The sequence below is a fragment of the Syngnathus leptorhynchus genome, chromosome 16 (assembly GCF_054491065.1).
Source record: "Syngnathus leptorhynchus isolate UIUO chromosome 16, UIUO_Slep, whole genome shotgun sequence".
NCBI classification, from domain to species: Eukaryota; Metazoa; Chordata; class Actinopteri; order Syngnathiformes; family Syngnathidae; genus Syngnathus; species Syngnathus leptorhynchus.
This window is the reverse complement of record NC_141210.1, coordinates 6,997,766-7,016,029: the sequence shown is the minus strand read 5'-3', so window position 1 is coordinate 7,016,029 and position 18,264 is coordinate 6,997,766. Positions and strand designations below refer to the sequence as shown.

Sequence of the window (18,264 nt, the reverse complement as noted above, 5' to 3'; positions counted from 1 at the left end):
ATTTTGATCATAAAAAAGATTTCAGATTCATCTTGATATCATCCTTTTTGTTATGGTGAAGAAATCATTATACTTATTTGACTTGATTGAATTAATCCATATTTTTCATTGATTAGGGAATGTGAAATAAAAGAACTAAAGGATGATATTTAGGAATCATTCTGCATTAAATATATGCCATGATCATTGTAGGTCTTTTCCCCATATGATGTTCCTCCGTGTGTTTTGTCACCAATGTCCATTTTTAGTCTCTTAACCAAGTCTGCAAGTGCAGCAGAAGGATTCAGTCAAAGTCAAAAATCAAGTTTAGATCCAACCACAAATCTTGCAGAGCAGTGATGATGATGGTCCAAATAATTTCCTTGCCCTGCTAATTGTTCCACCATGACAGCAGCCCCAGGCCTGGCTCACAAATGGTCCCCTAAGAAAAGAAACGAGAGTAGGTCAGTCTTTTTTCTCATGGTATGCTATTCGAAATAGTTTAACACACACTAATTAATTAAGCGCATTTAAATATGTTGGTGGTTTGTATCCATGCAGCAATAGCAGGTCTTACTATTATGGTATACGGCGCCTCTTTCTTCTCGCTGGTTTCTTGTGGAGGCGGTGGAGTCGGCTGGCCAGGTTGGGCGGGTGCGTCATCAGTGGTCGGGCCCGTCGGTGACGTATCCACAAAAATCTCATCGGCCACTCGAAAACGGATTTCCTCTCCCTTGTCCATGTAGAGGTCGTGTGCTCCTTCATCTGTCTCATATTCCCAAAGCCAAACTTGCTCGGCTTCGTCGCTTGAGCTTGTAGCTAAGGAAGACTACAGCCAACGCTATAAAGTAAATCAACTTCATTTAAAATGTCACAAAAGAATATTTTATGCAATATTTGAGAGGATACAATTTTGTGGGTTGCTGAAGAGACTCTGGCGGGATGAGAATGTCATCAAAGAAGCCCATGGTCACTGCGAAATGAAAACTGAGGTGAGAAGATCTATATTGTATTCAATAATGGAAGCAGGACATGAGCACTTCAAATGAATAAAATGAGATTACCATGAACGCCTTCCTGACTGCAATACTTGATTTTACCGACCAGTATCTCATCCAGAAAGGGGTGAAAAACAACATACCTGAAATGAACTGACAGCAAAAAGGGAATCTAGGTCAAATTGTTTCAAGGAATTTTTGTGCCCTTAAACATCTCATCTTATGTTGGAAGGCATGATGATGTCTTCATTATGTCATTTAGTTCATTTTAGACTAAAAGTAGTGCACCAATAATACCTTTAGTATGTGATGCACCATCCCCTGGCAATATGTATGAATCTTCCAGTTTGGTTATATCATACAAGCAGATGCAAAGGCCCACATTGTAGACCACCTGAGGGAGGGGAAGAGAGCAGATGAGCCCACTGTTATATTATGACAGATAATTATTAATGACTCACCTTGTTAGCCAGCTTTTTATTCAACTCCTCGGACACAGCCTCGTTGACCTGTCTGTGGAAGTTCCACGGAGGGATCCTGACTGTGTCCATCATCTCCACCAACACAAACATGGTGCAGGCTCGACAACTCAAAATATAACGCGGTGTGCGAACTACACGTGAGAGTTAAAGAACGTCTTTGTTTTTGTCTCATCTATCAAACACATCTAATAAAAGCATGTCTAAAACGTAACGTTACCGTTGAGTGTATTAGCGACATGTTGCTACCGTACCGTGTGACTTTTTTACGACAGTGCTAAAAGGTTTATGATATGTCGTAATGCCATTTAAAGGGACAGAGATATTTTTTTTCTAAGCCTTATGTACACTAGTATTGATATTTGTTTATTATAGGATTCACATATGTAAACATTTTAAAATAACACTAACATTTCGTAATATAAACCCATTTTTGAAATGCTTTCATGCACAATCAGGTGAATTTAAATTGGTGTTTGCTGCAACTTTGTATGTGTTTTACAACAAAGACTCCAGCAGCCAAATGAATTTGATTATTTTATTACACTAATTATTAGCATTGGCTACATAAACTATACAATGAAGATGGCACACATTTTTCATGAGTTTGAAGATCAGGCTTAATTATCAAATGGAGAACTGTGGAAAAAAATCATATTGAAATTGTATCACATTGTATTGAAATTGTCATTTCATTATATTTGCTAAAGCAGACCAAAACAAGAGGATCAATGGGCATTTGATCACAAGTTCATTAATAATACAATTTTATCCAACACTTATTTCCAACTGAAAGGTTGATAGACTATATTGTGACAAATTGCTTTACAATAGGAGTAATGTTATATTCTCAAGGTATTTAATATTTGACCATATAGAATTCAAACACATGGAATCATTCATATTGTCAAAGGCAGTAAAAAGTCAAATATTTAGTGTTGAGCCAGTTTTGAGTAACTATGAATTTCCATATTATTAATAGGGACCTTAAATGATTGCAGTCCTCAAGACTAGCAGCATACAGTAACTAACTTTCACTTTAATATATATTTATTCTGTTATTTATGTACACACTTCTTTACATAGTGCAGCAACATAGCACATCATTTACACCAAACTGTTGACATTTAAGCACATTTATGGAGCTCTCATCATTGTATTAAAAAAAAAAAAAAAGAACTCTGCAAAAAATACAACAAGAAGACAAATACAAAAATAACCTCACAGGTTCTGGACTGTAAATATGGGATAGCTAATGATTATATTGTTGGAGAATTCATGTACGACGAGTGAATTAACTCACAATCTATCAGGTGCAAAATAATGACACAACATAGACGCATTATTAAGGGCTGGATGATTGATGTACAGGCATTTGGACAATATTGGAGTAGCTTGTGTGTTGGCTAGTGTAACAAATCTATCTGGAGGATCAACTTCCAAATTCTTTCAATGACAAATCAACGATGTCATGTTTCAGACGCGCAAAATGAACGCATAAACACAGGCAAAAAAAGAATAAAGAGGAAAGTTAATGCTAAGAATAGTAGCAGCGTGTTTTGTTAGGAATAAGAAAAAGGGCCACATCGAGAAATATAGCCTATATATTTATATCTATTATATTATAGGATATTCCTGCAGTCATCAGAGTCAAAGGCCTTTGAAGTATTATAATCAACTATGGTAGACATCAAGGATGATAATTACACTTGCAACAAACATGAACATAATTTCAATAGAGAAGTGGGCCTGAAACACATTCTGCTTTGAAAATGACAAGAGTGTTTCTTTTAATTCATGACCTTATTTTGATTTCACAGCAATAAAACTGATTTGTGAAGTTAAAAATAATCAAGGTTCACATGTACTAAAGCGAAGACACAAATATGGAGTGCAGCCATGAAATAGATGATTTGCTAAGCTTCTCACACAAAAAGTCAGTTGTGCTCATTTTGTTTCACTCTATATTGTGCAATCTAATCAGTGGCTGTGTGCGCTTTTCATCTGTCCAGCGACTTTGTGTTTGTGTGAACGTGTTCTTACTAAAAATGGACTACGGCTGTGGTTATCATAAAGTGTTCCCCTCTTCACCCATACTAAAGCCCTTGGGTGGCCACCGTAAGCCTCGCCTTTCTTCCTCGACCAATTACTGGAGCATCTTCATCCTGTTGAGAGCGGAACCGGCTTGGAACCACTCAATTTGCGTCTCATTGAAAGTGTGATTTAGGGAGATGGACTCCTGGCTGCCGTCGCCATGTTTGATCATCGCTGTCAGTGGCTAGAGGAGGAAACAGATTATTCATGACTCATGTGGATAAGCCACAATCACAATTCTAAACATATTGGCGGGAATGACACGATCCTCGTGACTGTTTTGATGGATGCGCGATGTGGCTTACCTTGCCGGGAGCAAAGGATTTCAGGCCAGTGATGGAAATGTGGTCGTCGGGGCGAATTTTGTCATAGTCACTCGCATTGGCAAAAGTAAGTGGCAGCAAACCCTGCTTCTTCAAATTGGTCTCTGTCAAAACAGATGACGTAACCTAGTCTAGAAAATGCGTGGATGGACTCTTTGATTTTGCCTCCAAAACTTACCGTGGATTCTCGCAAAGCTTTTGACAATGATAACCCGTCCCCCCAAGTGTCGAGGCTCCAGGGCAGCGTGTTCTCTGCTGGATCCTTCGCCGTAGTTTTCATCTCCAACTACCACCCAGTTGACTCCATTGGCCTGGATGACACAATGAAAGACTGAATCCAAACGGCAAATAAGATCCATAAAACCTGAGATAGAAACAATGAATTTCAATTCACGGCATCAAATGGCGACATTTGAAACTCACCTTGTAGTGGCGAGCCACATCCGGCACTCCGTCATACTCTCCAGTGAGATGGTTCTTGACTTTGTTGACCGCATCGTTTTCGGTGTTAACAGCACCGATGAGCATATTGTTAGAGATGTTGTCCAGGTGACCGCGGAATTTTAGCCAGGGCCCGGCGGCACTGATGTGATCCGTGGTACACTTCCCCTTCACCTAAAAGATTCAAATGAGAAGAAGGAAGAGGAATTGGTCATAAGTTGTGCATTCAAGCAGCTCATGAATTATAAATAGGTCAAGAAAAGATTTTCATTTCACCTTGATAAGGACCTTCATGTCTTCCAGGTCTCCTCCATGCCACTTATCAAAGGGTTCCAGTAGCTGCAGGCGATTGCTGGAAGGGTTTACATCCACCTGGGCAATGTATAAAATGAGACCTTATTTTTTTCCAGCTTTTCTTTACAAATACAAATTAGATAATTGTATTATTCTTACTTTTCCTTCACTTTGGGTGCATACTCAAAGCTAATTAACTGACCTTAACAGAGCCGCCTTCAGCTGGAGGATGCTGGTAGGTATCTTGGCCGGGGTCAAAGTCTCTGGAGGGGAGCTCGTCACCACAGGGGGGTTCCAATTTAAATTTCTCGCCATTAGGAGCGGTTAAATAGTCTGTCTCTGGGTTGAAGTTAAGGGTTCCAGCGAGAGCCAATGCGGTGACAATCTACAATGAAGAGATTTATAACGCTTAGTTTTGATGCGAAGCATTTTTCAATAAAAAAAATGTTCAGGATGCACTCGTGACAAAAGCTTTTAAATGTTTTATTTATATAGCATGGTCATGCTAATACGTGCTACTCCGCCGTATATTTACCTGCAGCGATGCTTACCTCAGGAGAGGTGACAAAAGCATGCGTAGCTGGATTAGCATCATTTCGAGCTGTAAAATTTCTGTTGAAGGAAGTGACAATCGTGTTCTTCTCGCCTTTTTTCACATCCTGCCTGTTGACGGTAAACATACATGTTAGCATCAAGGACTATTTGACATTCAGTAGTTCTTTTAGGTTGTCCAAAGTTGAAATAAAACCGATCCCCCCCCAAAAAATATATTGGATTAATTTGAATTCTTTAAGCATTATATTTACATCAGTATGTAGGTCGTACCTGTCCCATTGACCGATGCAAGGTCCACATGCATTGGCTAGTACAATCCCACCAACATCACTCAGGATCTTGGCCTGGATGAAAAAAATATGAATTGGAAATATGTTCTTCACACAAACAGCCTATGCGTCAACTGTGCCAATTTAGAATGGAAAAATATACTGTGAGGTTCTGACTCACATATCCATCTCTCTCAATGGTAGCCCGAATCTGTTCAGAACCAGGGGTGACTGTGAACTGAGCCTTGCACTTCATTCCTTTATCCAAGGCCTGCTTGGCAAGTGAGGCGGCTCTGCCCATGTCCTCATAGCTGGAGTTTGTGCAGCTACCGATCAGACCTGAAGTTTTAAAATCACAGCCAACATTAGGAACACATTTAGCCAGCATTGCAACGCTAGTGAAATAAGTGATCACATTGTGTCCACATTCCTCCAGCAGAGTTGAAAGGAAAACCCCTGAGCTTCCTGATTCAGCAGTAATGTGATCATTGCAGGTCAATAACACAGCTAGTGGCAAAAAAAAGAAAGCAATATCCCACTTCACTAAACAAAGCATGACCAAAAAAAAGGACTTACCAACTTTAACCTCGAGGGGCCAGCCGTTCTTCTGAGCAGTGGCGCCAATGTCGGACACAGGGTGGGCCAAGTCAGGGGTGAAAGGCCCGTTGATGTGAGGCTTCAACTGTTAGGAGAGTTAAACAATGAATCAAGACAAAGACAATCATTACATGACTATGTGTCACATGACATTGTAAAATCCCAGAGACTTTCACAATATACGCCACCTCACTCAGGTTAATCTCAATGGTCTGGTCGTATTCGCAACCATTATCTGGAACCAAGTCGTCTTTGTACTTTTCAGACAGAGAGGCGATCTCTATGGAAGGAACAAAGAAGAATCATGAGTGATTGAATAGTGACTAAACATCACAAGACTTGTCAAAATAGCTAACCTGCACGACCAGTTTTCTCAAGGTAAGTCTTCATGCGATGGTTGTAGGGGAAAAGCGAGGTGGTGGCGCCAATCTCAGCACCCATGTTGCAGATGGTGGCCATACCTGGTAAGTAAAAGGATCACCTCAATCTTACGAGAAAGCACTCATCTGCAAAAAATAGATCTTACCTGTACAAGAAATGGAGTCAACTCCTGGCCCATGATACTCTACAATGGCACCAGTGCCTCCCTTTACAGTCAGTATGCCAGCCACCTTCAGGATGACATCCTTTGGAGATGTCCAGCCCGACAGGGAGCCCGTTAGCTTTACTCCAATTACCTTCAACCAAAACACGACCAGGTTGAGAATATACAAGTAGATATTGGGTCCAAAAAGATGGCAAGAACTCACTTTGGGGCACTTGAGCTCCCAAGGGATTCCAGCCATGACATCAACAGCATCAGCTCCACCAACGCCGATACAGACACAACCCAGACCACCACCATTGGGAGTATGCGAGTCTGTACCAATCAGCATCACCCCAGGATAAGCATAGTTCTCCAAAATGATCTGGAAAAAACAAGACACATTCCATTTTTACATTTCCTTTTCTCGGTGGTATGCAAAGCAATGAGCCAGGGAAAACGTATGTCATCTACCTGATGAATGATTCCTGAACCTGGTTTCCAGAAGCCTACTCCGTATTTGGCACCAGCAGTTGCCAGGAAGTTATAAACTTCCTGGTTTATATCCTGTGTCAGAATAGTGAGGTATTATACAATGTAGTTCGCTCAGGTAATGTTAAACTTGCTGGATGTTGGGATTACCTCACCTTAGCCCTCTGTAGGTCCTGAGCCCCTCCGATCTGAGCCTCAATCAGATGATCACAGTGGATAGTGGACGGTACCGCCACCTTGGGAAGACCACTGCTGATGAACTGGAGCATGGCCATTTGAGCTGTAGCATCCTGCATAGCCACACGGTCGGGACGCAAGCGCAGGTAAGTGCGACCGCGCTCAATCTCCTGCCCTGCCGGATCATCCAAATGACCGTACACAATCTTCTCAGACAGCGTGAGAGGTCTGTTGAGTCTAATGGAAGGGGTGGACGGGTTAGGAATGAACTTGCAATGCACCATATGTGCAGAAAATTGGAGCTACGAGGGAGCTGACCTCTTTCTCACAATGTTGATGTTCTTATGCAGCTGCTCATAGTTAATGCTGGAACCCGGCTCAAAGCGGCTCATTGCCACTTTGGCCTGGGCGCTGAGGGCAGCAGACACATGCAATCGCCTTGCACCGCTTCCAAGGGCCAGCTGCACCAAGACAAACAAAATAAGATTCCAGGATATGACATGATTTTATTATACAGTTTAGGAATAAACAATTACACAGTAACTCGATAAAAGTATGAAAGGCAATAAAATGATTAAACTGTGAGAGCACAGTCTGAAATCAAATTAAGGGGTAGATTCATAAAAACATGCCCCATGGTTAAAATCGAACATTTTAGTCACAGAACTTTTTGAGTGCAACCAAGACCTAAAATGCTGGTAAACAAAATCAGACGACTAAACACGTGTATACGTGCTTCCATTTAACCCTAACTTTTAAAGGTAAAGGGAGCAACGTGTTAAACTGTTTTTTTCCCCTTTTGCTTGTAAAACAAGTAACACAATGACGCTATTCACTCCTGAACACTTATGTGACACACGGCCCAAAAAGCTGCAGCAGCAGCAGCTGCTCTATTGTTTAACCTTGCTGTCACCTTGCAAAACTAAAGTTGGATTTCGGACGAATGTACAATTTACTTAACTCATTTGGATAACATGACATGGTTTAATATTAGTTCACGTCAAACCGCAGGCAACGTATACTCGCAACACGATGACATGCGTCACACCTTCGAGTCATCCAGGGACACTGTGACCTGCCTAGCAACGGTTCAATAATGTGCACTCTAATATGCATTTTACTTGCTATCAATTAACCGTAAACGAATATTAGTGGACTCCAATCTACAAACCAATCTGTTTTTTATGCTTATCGTATTTAAAAAGACAGTTCATATCTGTGAGAAGAAAAAATGTAATGTTTTTACCCGCAACCGAGTGACAGTGAAACAGTAGGACGCCATTTTGTTTTGTAAGTATGAGTGTCGCACTGTTGTGACGTCATTCAATGTTATTTACGTTCACAATGACAAGCCATGACGCCAAAACATGTATCCGCGTTGTTTGTGGTTTGATTTGTTTATGGTTCTTTTGGATTTTGCTGATCCTAATGCTACTGAATCCCAAATTGCCAAATTGTGCTTCCACTCATGTTGTCATAAAAACAATCGCAGAGTCTGTTGTTGTTGTTGTTGTTGTTGTTGTTGTTGATTATAACACCCATGAGAAATAATTGTCTTCATCTTAGAATGTTTATTCCAAAGTTCAAAAATCACAAATGTAAATTTGCCGTCAAACACATTTTTATTAATGTTTTGAAGGAATTAGATCTAGTTTGCATGCTAGGACCTAGAAAGCAAAATAGAATTTGCGAATCATTCCAATTGAACATGGAGGATAAAAGACATTGTTTTTTTTTTTATGATTCATTTCGTACAAAGCAAGATGTCATGGTAGCTTGTCCCATTTGAGGTGAGTAAAATATTCAAAGCACAATGTAGATTGTCACTTCCAACGACTACATCATTATTTATTCTTAAAGAACGTCATTTCCCACAAGCCCTTGTTTAAAAGAAATGTCGTGTTTGCTGTTGCGAATGGATAAGGCAGCCCAATAATTTGTGGGCCCGCCCCTCTCTCAGCCAATAGCCACTCTGTTGCCATCACCGCTTATATTTTTAGCAAGCGCTCAGCGCTCCGATAAACTACAAATATCCCTCCGCGCTATTTGCTGTGGTTCACTTTGCGAACTACAATATGAAAAGAAATCATTATTATTTTCTTATACTATGAGTCTTTTTTTAAAGATCGTTAAATGATACTCGATCGTGAAAACGTGAATTTTTATTCTTATATTTCCTCTTTTTACCTGTTATTATGATATAATATTTAAGCGCTGCATGTATTATTGATGCAGGTAACGCTTAAGAAAAATACGAATTTAAAAATAACAGAAAAGAGGCCATTACATCCGAGAGAAAATAGTTCCTGTCGTCACGGGGGTGTAGGCGAGTCACTCTGTATAAATACGTCGGCTTGTCCGAGCGTAAAGTTTCCCTGGACCCTCCATTCAACTGTCAACTGCAGTCTGGCAAACGATGCAAAACGAATAACTGTTGCAAGGTGAAACATGGACTCGACGCTGTGATATCCTAAAAAAAACAAAAAAAGAAAGAAATCACGAAGATTGCATTCAAATTCGAAGCCAAGTAAAGGCCGGTAAGTTGTAGCAAAAGGTTGATTTGAATTTGTTTGTCTTTCTATGTGCTTGCTCATTTTCTCGCTCCATCCAAATGCTTTGGCTCCGATCCGATGCTTTTCCAAGAATGACAGGTATTTTTCCACAATGTCTCTGTTTATGTTAGCTTCGCCTCTCAAAGCTGCAGCTGTCATGTGTATTAATCATGCCTGTCGGGCTTAAACAATTGTTTACTCTCATCTTCATTGCTGCATATAAAATGTCATCAACTGGCTGTTCGCATCTCAATTCCAATTAGTCTCATCATTTGCTTCTGATATTTTGCTTTTTGCTTCGCTCAGTCCTGTCGCATGTCAGTGACGCTAAATTCTCCAATCCAGTCTCTCCGATTCAGTTCAATTGGCTCGAGGCTTTAAAACGGTCAACAATCATGTTCAATCATGTACAAACAGGAACCTACGCTCTATAATATAATATCAATTAAAATGTTGCGTCTTTAGATTTAAGGTATTAATGTTTTTTTTTTTTTATTGGCTGTCAGTGCGTCAGTGTTTTTCTAGTGCGTTTAGTTTGCAGCTCTGCACTTACATTATACTGAGCGGTGTTTCTGTTTAGTACATGACTTTAAAAAAAAATAATCACGGCTCTCCTTATGATGCAGTGCAGTTGGACACCACTGCAAACTACACCCATAATAATAAACATGTTCAATCAATAGCTCTCAAAACAATGTCAGTTTGAACTAACCCTTTTCGAAAGGCACAATGTTGCATTGAGCTCATTGGGATTGTGTTCATCATATCAGGCTCTCCTTTTAAAATATGGTGGTTGTCATGTCTCTTTGAAATCACATTATAAGCACCTAGAAGAAGACCAGCAGTCACGTAGCTGAGATTTCACAGCTCACTGGCACATGTTTCAAGCTCCATGTAAACAACAATACAGATTGCTCGCTCAGCCTGCAACAAAATGATCCAAACAAATCTTAAAAGCATCACTGATGAAGAATAAACTGAAAATAAATAAAGGGCAATTTATGATTTATTTTGGTGCACAAATCTAGCCAATCTATTTTTTTATACATATATTTTATTTAGGGTAGTTGAACAAGACTGAAAACAATGCATAGTACAAAATATGTCCCTATTTATAGCCCCGCTCCAACCAACCCCCCATCTTATCCTCTCAATGTCACCTTTTTTTTTTTTTTTTTTTTCCCCACGTAGAACTAAAAATGTAAATCTCGTGTTCTCCTCCTCAAACGCCGCAATCCGCCATGTGCGGCTTTATCCGTTGCAAATTTGGAATTGTCTTTTAATCAGATTTATCTTTCAAAGATAAAGAAATTCCCATCTGGTCAGGGAAGTTGATGTGAGAGGATTGTTTTGTTCATGAAGGAAAGGAGGGGAGGGAGGAGAGGAGAGGATTGTGTGCATTGCATGATGGGAAATGATGTTCTATGATGGACAAGCTGCCATTTTACAATCCTTCCTGGGATGGGCGTCTTGTGATGCTGGTTTTTCATTTTTAATATGACAGTGACTTAGCGCAGGGATGAATGGGCTGGAGCATTAAGCAGGAGGAGCTCGGTGGGATCAGATTCGGATTATGAAGGATTTATGAGGCCAACATCGCATCTGTCGCATCCATCAGTACATCCTGTGCTCGTACAAATCCAAATTATAAAACGGTGAATTCCTTTTTATGTATGTGGACTCCGACAGATGTTACTCCACTAATATGTCGTGGTTCCGAATCCATCCATGTAAGATCAGAGAGGTTTCAGCCTTGAAAGTCTTTTGAGAAGATGATCTGATAAATATGATAAAGAAGATCAAGAAGGTTCATTAAGAATAATTGATTGAGAAATAGCACAAAACGGCAACACGAATGAGCAGCAATATTTACAAATGACAAAATCTCCCTTGATCAGATTCTTGTGAAGTACTAACGTTTCTTCTACTTTTCATCTCTGCAGCACTGAAGTTTCCTTCACTCGAGACGCCGACAAACAACCTGCTGTCCCTGCCTCCGAGGTGCCTTTTCAAAATGGTGACACTAAAGTCACGCAGTGTACAGTAAGCCAGAAGAAGAGTCAAGGACATTCTGCTTTGGATCACCTTTCGAAAGAGAACCTCATCTCACACGCTCCAGAGTACAGTCATGCATCTCGAGGTGAAGGTTGCCCTTAACTTCATCGTGTCCTATTTGTACAATAAGCTACCTCGGCGTCGGGCCGACCTCTTCGGAGAGGAGCTGGAGCGTATCCTGGTGTCTCGCTTCGAGGGCCACTGGTATCCCGAGGCCCCTCTTCGGGGTTCCGCGTTCCGCTGTTTGCACCTGGGAGCCCCGAGAGACCCGGTTGTGGAGTTGGCCGCCAAGAGAAGCGGGCTGGATACGGAGGAGGTGCGAGCAAACGTCCCCGCGGAGCTCAGCGTGTGGATCGACCCCTACGAGGTGTCCTACCAGATTGGGGAGAAGGGGACGGTCAAAGTGTTGTACCTGGAGGACCCCCCGGGCCTCAGCTGCGACGGCGAACGACCCGAAGGGGTCATGAGGGAAGTTAAAGGAGACTCTGAGTTGGATGAAGCCAAGAGTTTGGGCTTCAATCCAGACGCTCAGGTGTTTGTTCCGATCGGAAGCCAATTATCTCCTTCCCTTATGGCGCCGCTCTCCAGTTCTCCCACGCCGCCGTCTGTCCATCCCGGCCCCGCCCTCTTTAACTACCCCACCTGCAGCTCGCCCGCCGACCCGACCGCCCACTCGTCCAACACGTCCACCCCTCCCCCTTTCCTCGCCGCTCAGCAAGCCACCCCTTCGCTCCCCGCCGCCCGTCCTCAACCCATCACCTTCACCACCGCCGCTTTCGCCGCCACTAAATTCGGCTCCACCAAAATGAAAAAGTGCAGCGTGAGCGGGTCGGCGGGCGCCTCCGCCGTAGTGGTCGGAGTCCCGCCTGTCCAGAGGATGCTCTCCCACTCGCCCACCGCCATGTTGGCTCCGGAGATGCTGAAGCACAAGTCGCTGTCTCTCTCCATGCACTCGCTTGTGGCTCCCATCCCCAGTCAGCTGTCCCCCAACGCCAAAGAGTTTGTCTACCCGGGATCCCAGAGCCCCCTTTACTTTGACGCGGACCCCCAGCCCATGCAAGCTCACGCTAGCCGATTCCACAGCATGGGCACCCACCCGACCTTTGACCCTTTCTCCAGCCCTCCTCCATCTCAGAGCGTGGGCATCTTGGGCACCAACGGCGAGATCTCCTACATGGAGAAACCTCAATTTGTTGAGGGTTTAGGGAGCTACAACCTGCAATATCCAAGCCAGTCCTTCCAGCCTGTGGTGTTGGCCAACTAAAGCCTTTCTTTGTCAAGAACTGGCCCAGATAAAAAAAAAAATTTTTTTTTTTTTTCTAACACCTAATACTAATGCAAGCTAACACTTAGTTTTCCTACAGATTTAATCACGTAGCTTTCCTACAGAGATTTCAAGATACTCATTATCTCATGGTCATTTTTTTTTTTTGGTGGTCATCACACGGTCTGCTTCGAATTCGTCATTGTCATTGTTATTCCTACTGGACATGAACTACTGTAAAGCTCCAGTTTGCACGTCACACTGTGGAGAAAAAAAAAAAAAAAAAGGATCTAGCCAAGTATTGCACTTTGCGCCGCAATCTGTTCATACAGTGCTGACTATTCGGTGAGGAGGAAGAAGGTGAGGGAGGGGGGGACGGGACGGTTGCTCGCATGTGTTATGATGTCGTGCCTCAGTGTGATCTGGAAAAAATATCACGTGATGGCCGCCTTTGCACGCTGACATCACAGCAGTAAATACAGAAACGGCTTTATCATCAGCGAGAGAACACGTCGGTGGAATGTTTTGGCGACGGGGCGAGCATAATAGAAGAATGTAATTCATCTGTCAAGGGGGGGGGGGGGGGGGTTTATTGCAGCGGGGAAGGTCGCGGAAACCTCTGTGAGGGAAGGAAGCTTTGCATCTTAAGAGGACGCCGTCGCTCACGTGCCCATGGCTGCAGTCGTGTAGACCAAACGCACATGCACACACATTCCATGTCATCCGTGTGTGAAGGTGAATAGGCAATTGCGCTTGAAGGAAGGGAAGGGAAGGGAAGGGAAGGGGGGGGGGCGTTATCCAGTTGTTAAAAAACAAAAAACAAAGATATTTTGATAAATGGCTCGGTGTGACTTTGGGGATGTAGCCATGTTTTTCCCCCTCCTCAGGGAGAAAAAGCAACAGCGAGAGGGTCGCTTTGTCTCAATGGCGTCCGGTGTGTATTGACTTTGAGAGCGAGCATTTTTTTTTTTTTTTTTTAAACCCAGAACACGTTGCTGGTGAGCTTAAATGGTATTGAAGCGAAAGGCTAACACTCTTCTGCCCCTCCTTGAAATGCTTCAGTGCGGAGGGAGACTGCTTTTTGTCTCCAGGTTGTCAAGTGGGTGAATGTTGAAAATTGATGTTGCTGTTTTAAGATGGTTGCAGCTTTTTCAGTCTGTTATGACAAAATGGGCAATTTGAGCACTTTATTAAGCGGAGCTCTACTCTCATCCATTTTTTTTTTTTGTATAAATGCATTCCACTGTCATTGGAAAAAGATGCAAGTACTTCAAAAATGTATTGAAGATGTGGAAATGAAGTTATGTCCATTTAATGTTTTTTCTTGACCGAGATATGTATTCGTGTTTTGTACCTAAGGACCCTTAACTGTTTTTTTCCCTTTCACCACCCTTTTGGATTATGTGAAGGGAAATATGGATTTTTTTTTTTCTGTAATTAAAAAAAAGACCCGATAGTATATTTTTGTTTTTGCAAAATTAATTATCAAGTGACAGTCCAAGAAAAAAAATGTAAATATAAAATTATTATGTTCAGATTTGTTTAGTTTCTTACATGCTGAATTTATTTTTGCAGAAATCAACCTGGATATATGCAAACTGATTAAATCAATTAAATAAATACAGGTATTACAATTATGTAGAGAGTCCAGTATTGAATGTGTATTGTACCTTGTACAGCAGCAGTCGAAAGAGACGGGTAAATGTATTCAAGCCGGGGGGATTTGAAGAGCTGAATGTTGACAAAAGATGGTTAATATCACCGCCATAGCCCCAATCTGAAAACAAAATCTTAACTCATTCACTACCATTGACGGATATACACGTCAAATATCCATTTGAACTGGGCTGGCAGTGAATGAGTTAATATACAAATTCATGTGATTTAAAATTGACATTTAACTCTTCTCCCCTTTTTGTGTGACCCTATGGTCTCTATGATATAGCCATATCCCAGTCAGTCATTATTTGGACAAGTGAAAAGACCCCGACGTGGGTTTCTACCTCTCATCTCACGCTATGTTGGTGTCTTTGAATAGGAAGGATGAAGGAAATGAATGTTGTACTCGTAGTCAGCCCCGGTTGAGATGGCCTGCAGAGGCCCAACTTGGATTCCTGCATATTTTATGGCACTTAAAAGAACTCCAAATAGGGTGTGCGTAAGAAAATTGAGAACAACTGCAAAGCGTGTGCTGGAATTGAGCTCTTTGACATGCACCCCAAACTTTGAAATGCAGGCTACAATGGGGGTTGAAGAGAAATAAGATTATTTTGTATTCTGATGTTCTTTGCTTATAATGTGTTTTATTTTGCACTTTGTAATATTTCATTGTTAGAAGAGTTTATTTTCTATGTGACATTTAACATTAAAGTATAGAATTGAAAAGATGTATAAATAGGTTTTTCTTTTTCTGATTGTATTTTTATGATTTCCACCCCCCTCCTATTTTGTATCCGATCCGTACACCTTGTAGATGTTTAACAAATCTTTCACGAATGAAATGCAATGACCTGTTTTCTTGGAATGGGGCATTACTACTGCAGTTTCTTATTGTATCAAATTTCTTTTTTAAGTTTGTAATAAAAAGACCAGTAAGCATGGAAAATAATCGAACCGTCTCATTGGTATTTTGTTTTGAAACAACAAATGAAGATGCCCACCCACGTCTTTCTTTCCTAGCACCAAAATACTCGAATGACGCATCCAAGTATTGCAGTAAACAAACTCCAGTGATGTTTTGATCAATAATTCAAAGCAAAGATGAAATTCTCCAATGGCGAGGAGCCAGATTGCGCACCACCCACCTCACAGCAGGAGACATCCCAGAAGATATTGCTGCAGATTTCATCATGGAGCACTTCGATTGGAGTTTGTACGCGTATTGGGAGTGGGGGGGGGGGGGGCGTCAACCAGCTGTAATGTTGGCTCGCTCTCGCCCCTTTCTATAGTAACGTGTGGAGACATTTATCATGCGTGACTGGCCTCATCCTTGACTCTCCTCTACTTCTCCCTCCTGTCTTCCTTCATCCATCTTTTTTTTTTTTTGCTCCACCTCAGCATTTCCTTTTCCGTTTTTAAGCCCATCCCTCAGTCAGCTCCTCCTTTGCATCTTTCCTTTATGAACACACACTCATTCTCTTTGAGGGCTGTTGCTGTTACGCAACACTGCTCCCCTGTGTGTGGATGGGATCATTACGCAATAGCTCCTACTCTTTTGGAATACTGATGAGCAGAAGGGGGGGGGGGGGGGGGGGGGACGCGTGCAGCATCCAAAACAAAAACATCGTGTGTGTTCACGTGTGGATGATAAATATGAAATGAGCTCTCCGGTTGAAGCGGTCTGACAATATAAGCAGCCTGGTGCTGACTGATGACAAGTCAAGGTCAAAATTGTCTTTACATGTTGATTTATTTGTTTTTTTTCTGAATGCTTGATACATAATACAGAATTATGCAGTGTCATGTATTCATACATGATTAGGACAATACAAAAACACCCAACAGAATTTTTTTTTTAATAGAAAGTTTTGCAAAACACCCCAAAAAAAAAGACCCCCCAAAAAAAAAATCTATTGATACAATTAAATAATTTTCTATATTATAATTGTAGCTGCTTTAAATAGATGTAAATGGCAAGAAGTAAAACAGGGCGGTTTTATCTTTAAATATACATTATTATTACCAACAAAGAAAAATATCTTCATATAATTTGTGCTTGGCAATATGTTTTACACCGAGGAGCATATATTGTATACATGCACATTACTAAACATGTAAAACAATGTTTTACTTTGTGTTGTGCAACAAATAAAAATACAGTAGACGCAAATAAAACGAGAGCTTGCACGGATTTAATTTATAAATGATGCCAGTGCAGCACAATGTGAGCACACGTGCTCTCTTTTTTTTTTTAGCATCATTGGAGCAGACGAATAGAATCTGGAAAATATTTGAGCATATATATCTGTTATCTTCAATTTCTTACTTCGCATAAAACTGCTGCAATACACACTGACCAACATCATTAATAAATCTAATAAATTCTTTCGGCGCAGTCAAAATTATGCCGGACACTTTGAATTTAACAATAAAAAAATCATTGGCTGCACTGACAGTCCAATGCAGTGCATATTTTTATTGAATGTCAATGCAAACTAAGCTTGAAATTAGAAAAAAAATCTCCTACAACCCTTTTGAAATTGAAACGATCAAGAAAACACTTAAGCACCGACTGATCCAGTAAATAAATCTACATATAGATTAATTTGCAGTTCATAGGAAATAATCCACACAGTGATCAAAAAGATGCCATTTTTTTACCCCAATAGGAAATCAAGCCAACCATACTCAGATGGTTGGCATTATTATGCGGGTCATAACATCAGACTCCAGATGCTCTGCATTAATATGCCCATTGTGAAGCACGTCTGCTCTTTAGTGAAGGTTTACCGACATAAGTACACTTGGTGTAAAAATCGTCAAGACATTGATAGAAGACAAATTACACGGGGTTTCATGCATTTACGATCCTAAGACTACAAAGGATCAAAGTGGAAGCACAAAAAATACTTTGAGGGAGTTTCTTTTAAGAATTAACATCATGGCAATTTTACATAGAATATCACGGAAATCAAACAAGCAATATATAACAGGGTATTATTGCCTCATTTTTGGCGCACAAGCCGACCAAAAATAAAAATCACACACCCGAGTCTTGTAACAGTCTGTGAGGTACAGCCAGTCTACCAACCCATAAAAAAAAATAAAATGGATATTTTGCCAAATAGCCCTACATGCTGCATTTCCCTATTTCAACCATTTCAAAACCGTGAAGTGGTCGATAACCCTGCACATACTGTATCTATATCTTGAATTGAGATAGAAAATCCCATGTCATGATATAAATCTGTTTTTAAAAACAAAACACTGTTAACCCATTGGAGTCCCTGCTTAGTCATTGGTTTGATTTTCCTCAAAGAGATATATAAAGAATTTGACATCACAATCAACGGATGCATTATTACCATCAGAATAAATACAGCACTCATTGACTATTTGGCAAATATAAGGAATAGTATTGGATTATAAAGACACAGTCAAAATCCCTGTTTTAGGATACAAAGACCTCCAGGCTATTTTTTTAAAATTTATTATTTACAGGGTTTAAGAGCC

The 18,264-nt window shown here is 41.0% G+C and overlaps 3 protein-coding genes across 4 annotated transcripts; 1 reads left to right on the top strand and 2 right to left on the bottom strand.

The window, feature by feature from the left end:
- Positions 1–58: 58 nt before the first annotated feature.
- Positions 59–1,739, bottom strand: polr3h (polymerase (RNA) III (DNA directed) polypeptide H). Its single transcript, XM_085934047.1, has 6 exons — positions 1,439–1,739; positions 1,275–1,371; positions 1,044–1,130; positions 889–952; positions 557–785; positions 59–421 (listed from the first exon to the last, which is right to left on the bottom strand). The coding sequence occupies exons 1-6, from the start codon at positions 1,547–1,549 to the stop codon at positions 371–373; spliced, it is 639 nt and encodes a 212-aa protein (XP_085790173.1). The 5' UTR covers positions 1,550–1,739; the 3' UTR covers positions 59–370.
- Positions 1,740–2,008: 269 nt separating this feature from the next.
- Positions 2,009–8,510, bottom strand: LOC147044530 (aconitate hydratase, mitochondrial-like). Of its 2 annotated transcripts, none has more exons than XM_085934664.1 (18): positions 8,468–8,510; positions 7,540–7,682; positions 7,200–7,458; positions 7,027–7,119; positions 6,779–6,937; positions 6,556–6,706; positions 6,386–6,490; positions 6,218–6,309; positions 6,009–6,114; positions 5,614–5,771; positions 5,434–5,507; positions 5,160–5,271; positions 4,811–4,993; positions 4,591–4,686; positions 4,297–4,488; positions 4,052–4,184; positions 3,856–3,977; positions 2,009–3,734 (listed from the first exon to the last, which is right to left on the bottom strand). In XM_085934664.1, exons 1-18 carry the CDS (start codon positions 8,501–8,503, stop codon positions 3,603–3,605), a joined length of 2,346 nt encoding a protein of 781 aa, XP_085790790.1. In that variant the 5' UTR covers positions 8,504–8,510; the 3' UTR covers positions 2,009–3,602. The 2 variants fall into 2 exon arrangements, with proteins under 2 accessions (XP_085790790.1, XP_085790791.1); XM_085934665.1 differs by having other exon boundaries at positions 6,556–6,655.
- A 683-nt stretch (positions 8,511–9,193) lies between these two features.
- Positions 9,194–14,616, top strand: tob2 (transducer of ERBB2, 2). The gene is made up of 2 exons (XM_085934193.1): positions 9,194–9,758; positions 11,717–14,616. The coding sequence occupies exon 2, from the start codon at positions 11,902–11,904 to the stop codon at positions 13,090–13,092; it is 1,191 nt and encodes a 396-aa protein (XP_085790319.1). The 5' UTR covers positions 9,194–9,758; positions 11,717–11,901; the 3' UTR covers positions 13,093–14,616.
- Positions 14,617–18,264: the final 3,648 nt, after the last annotated feature.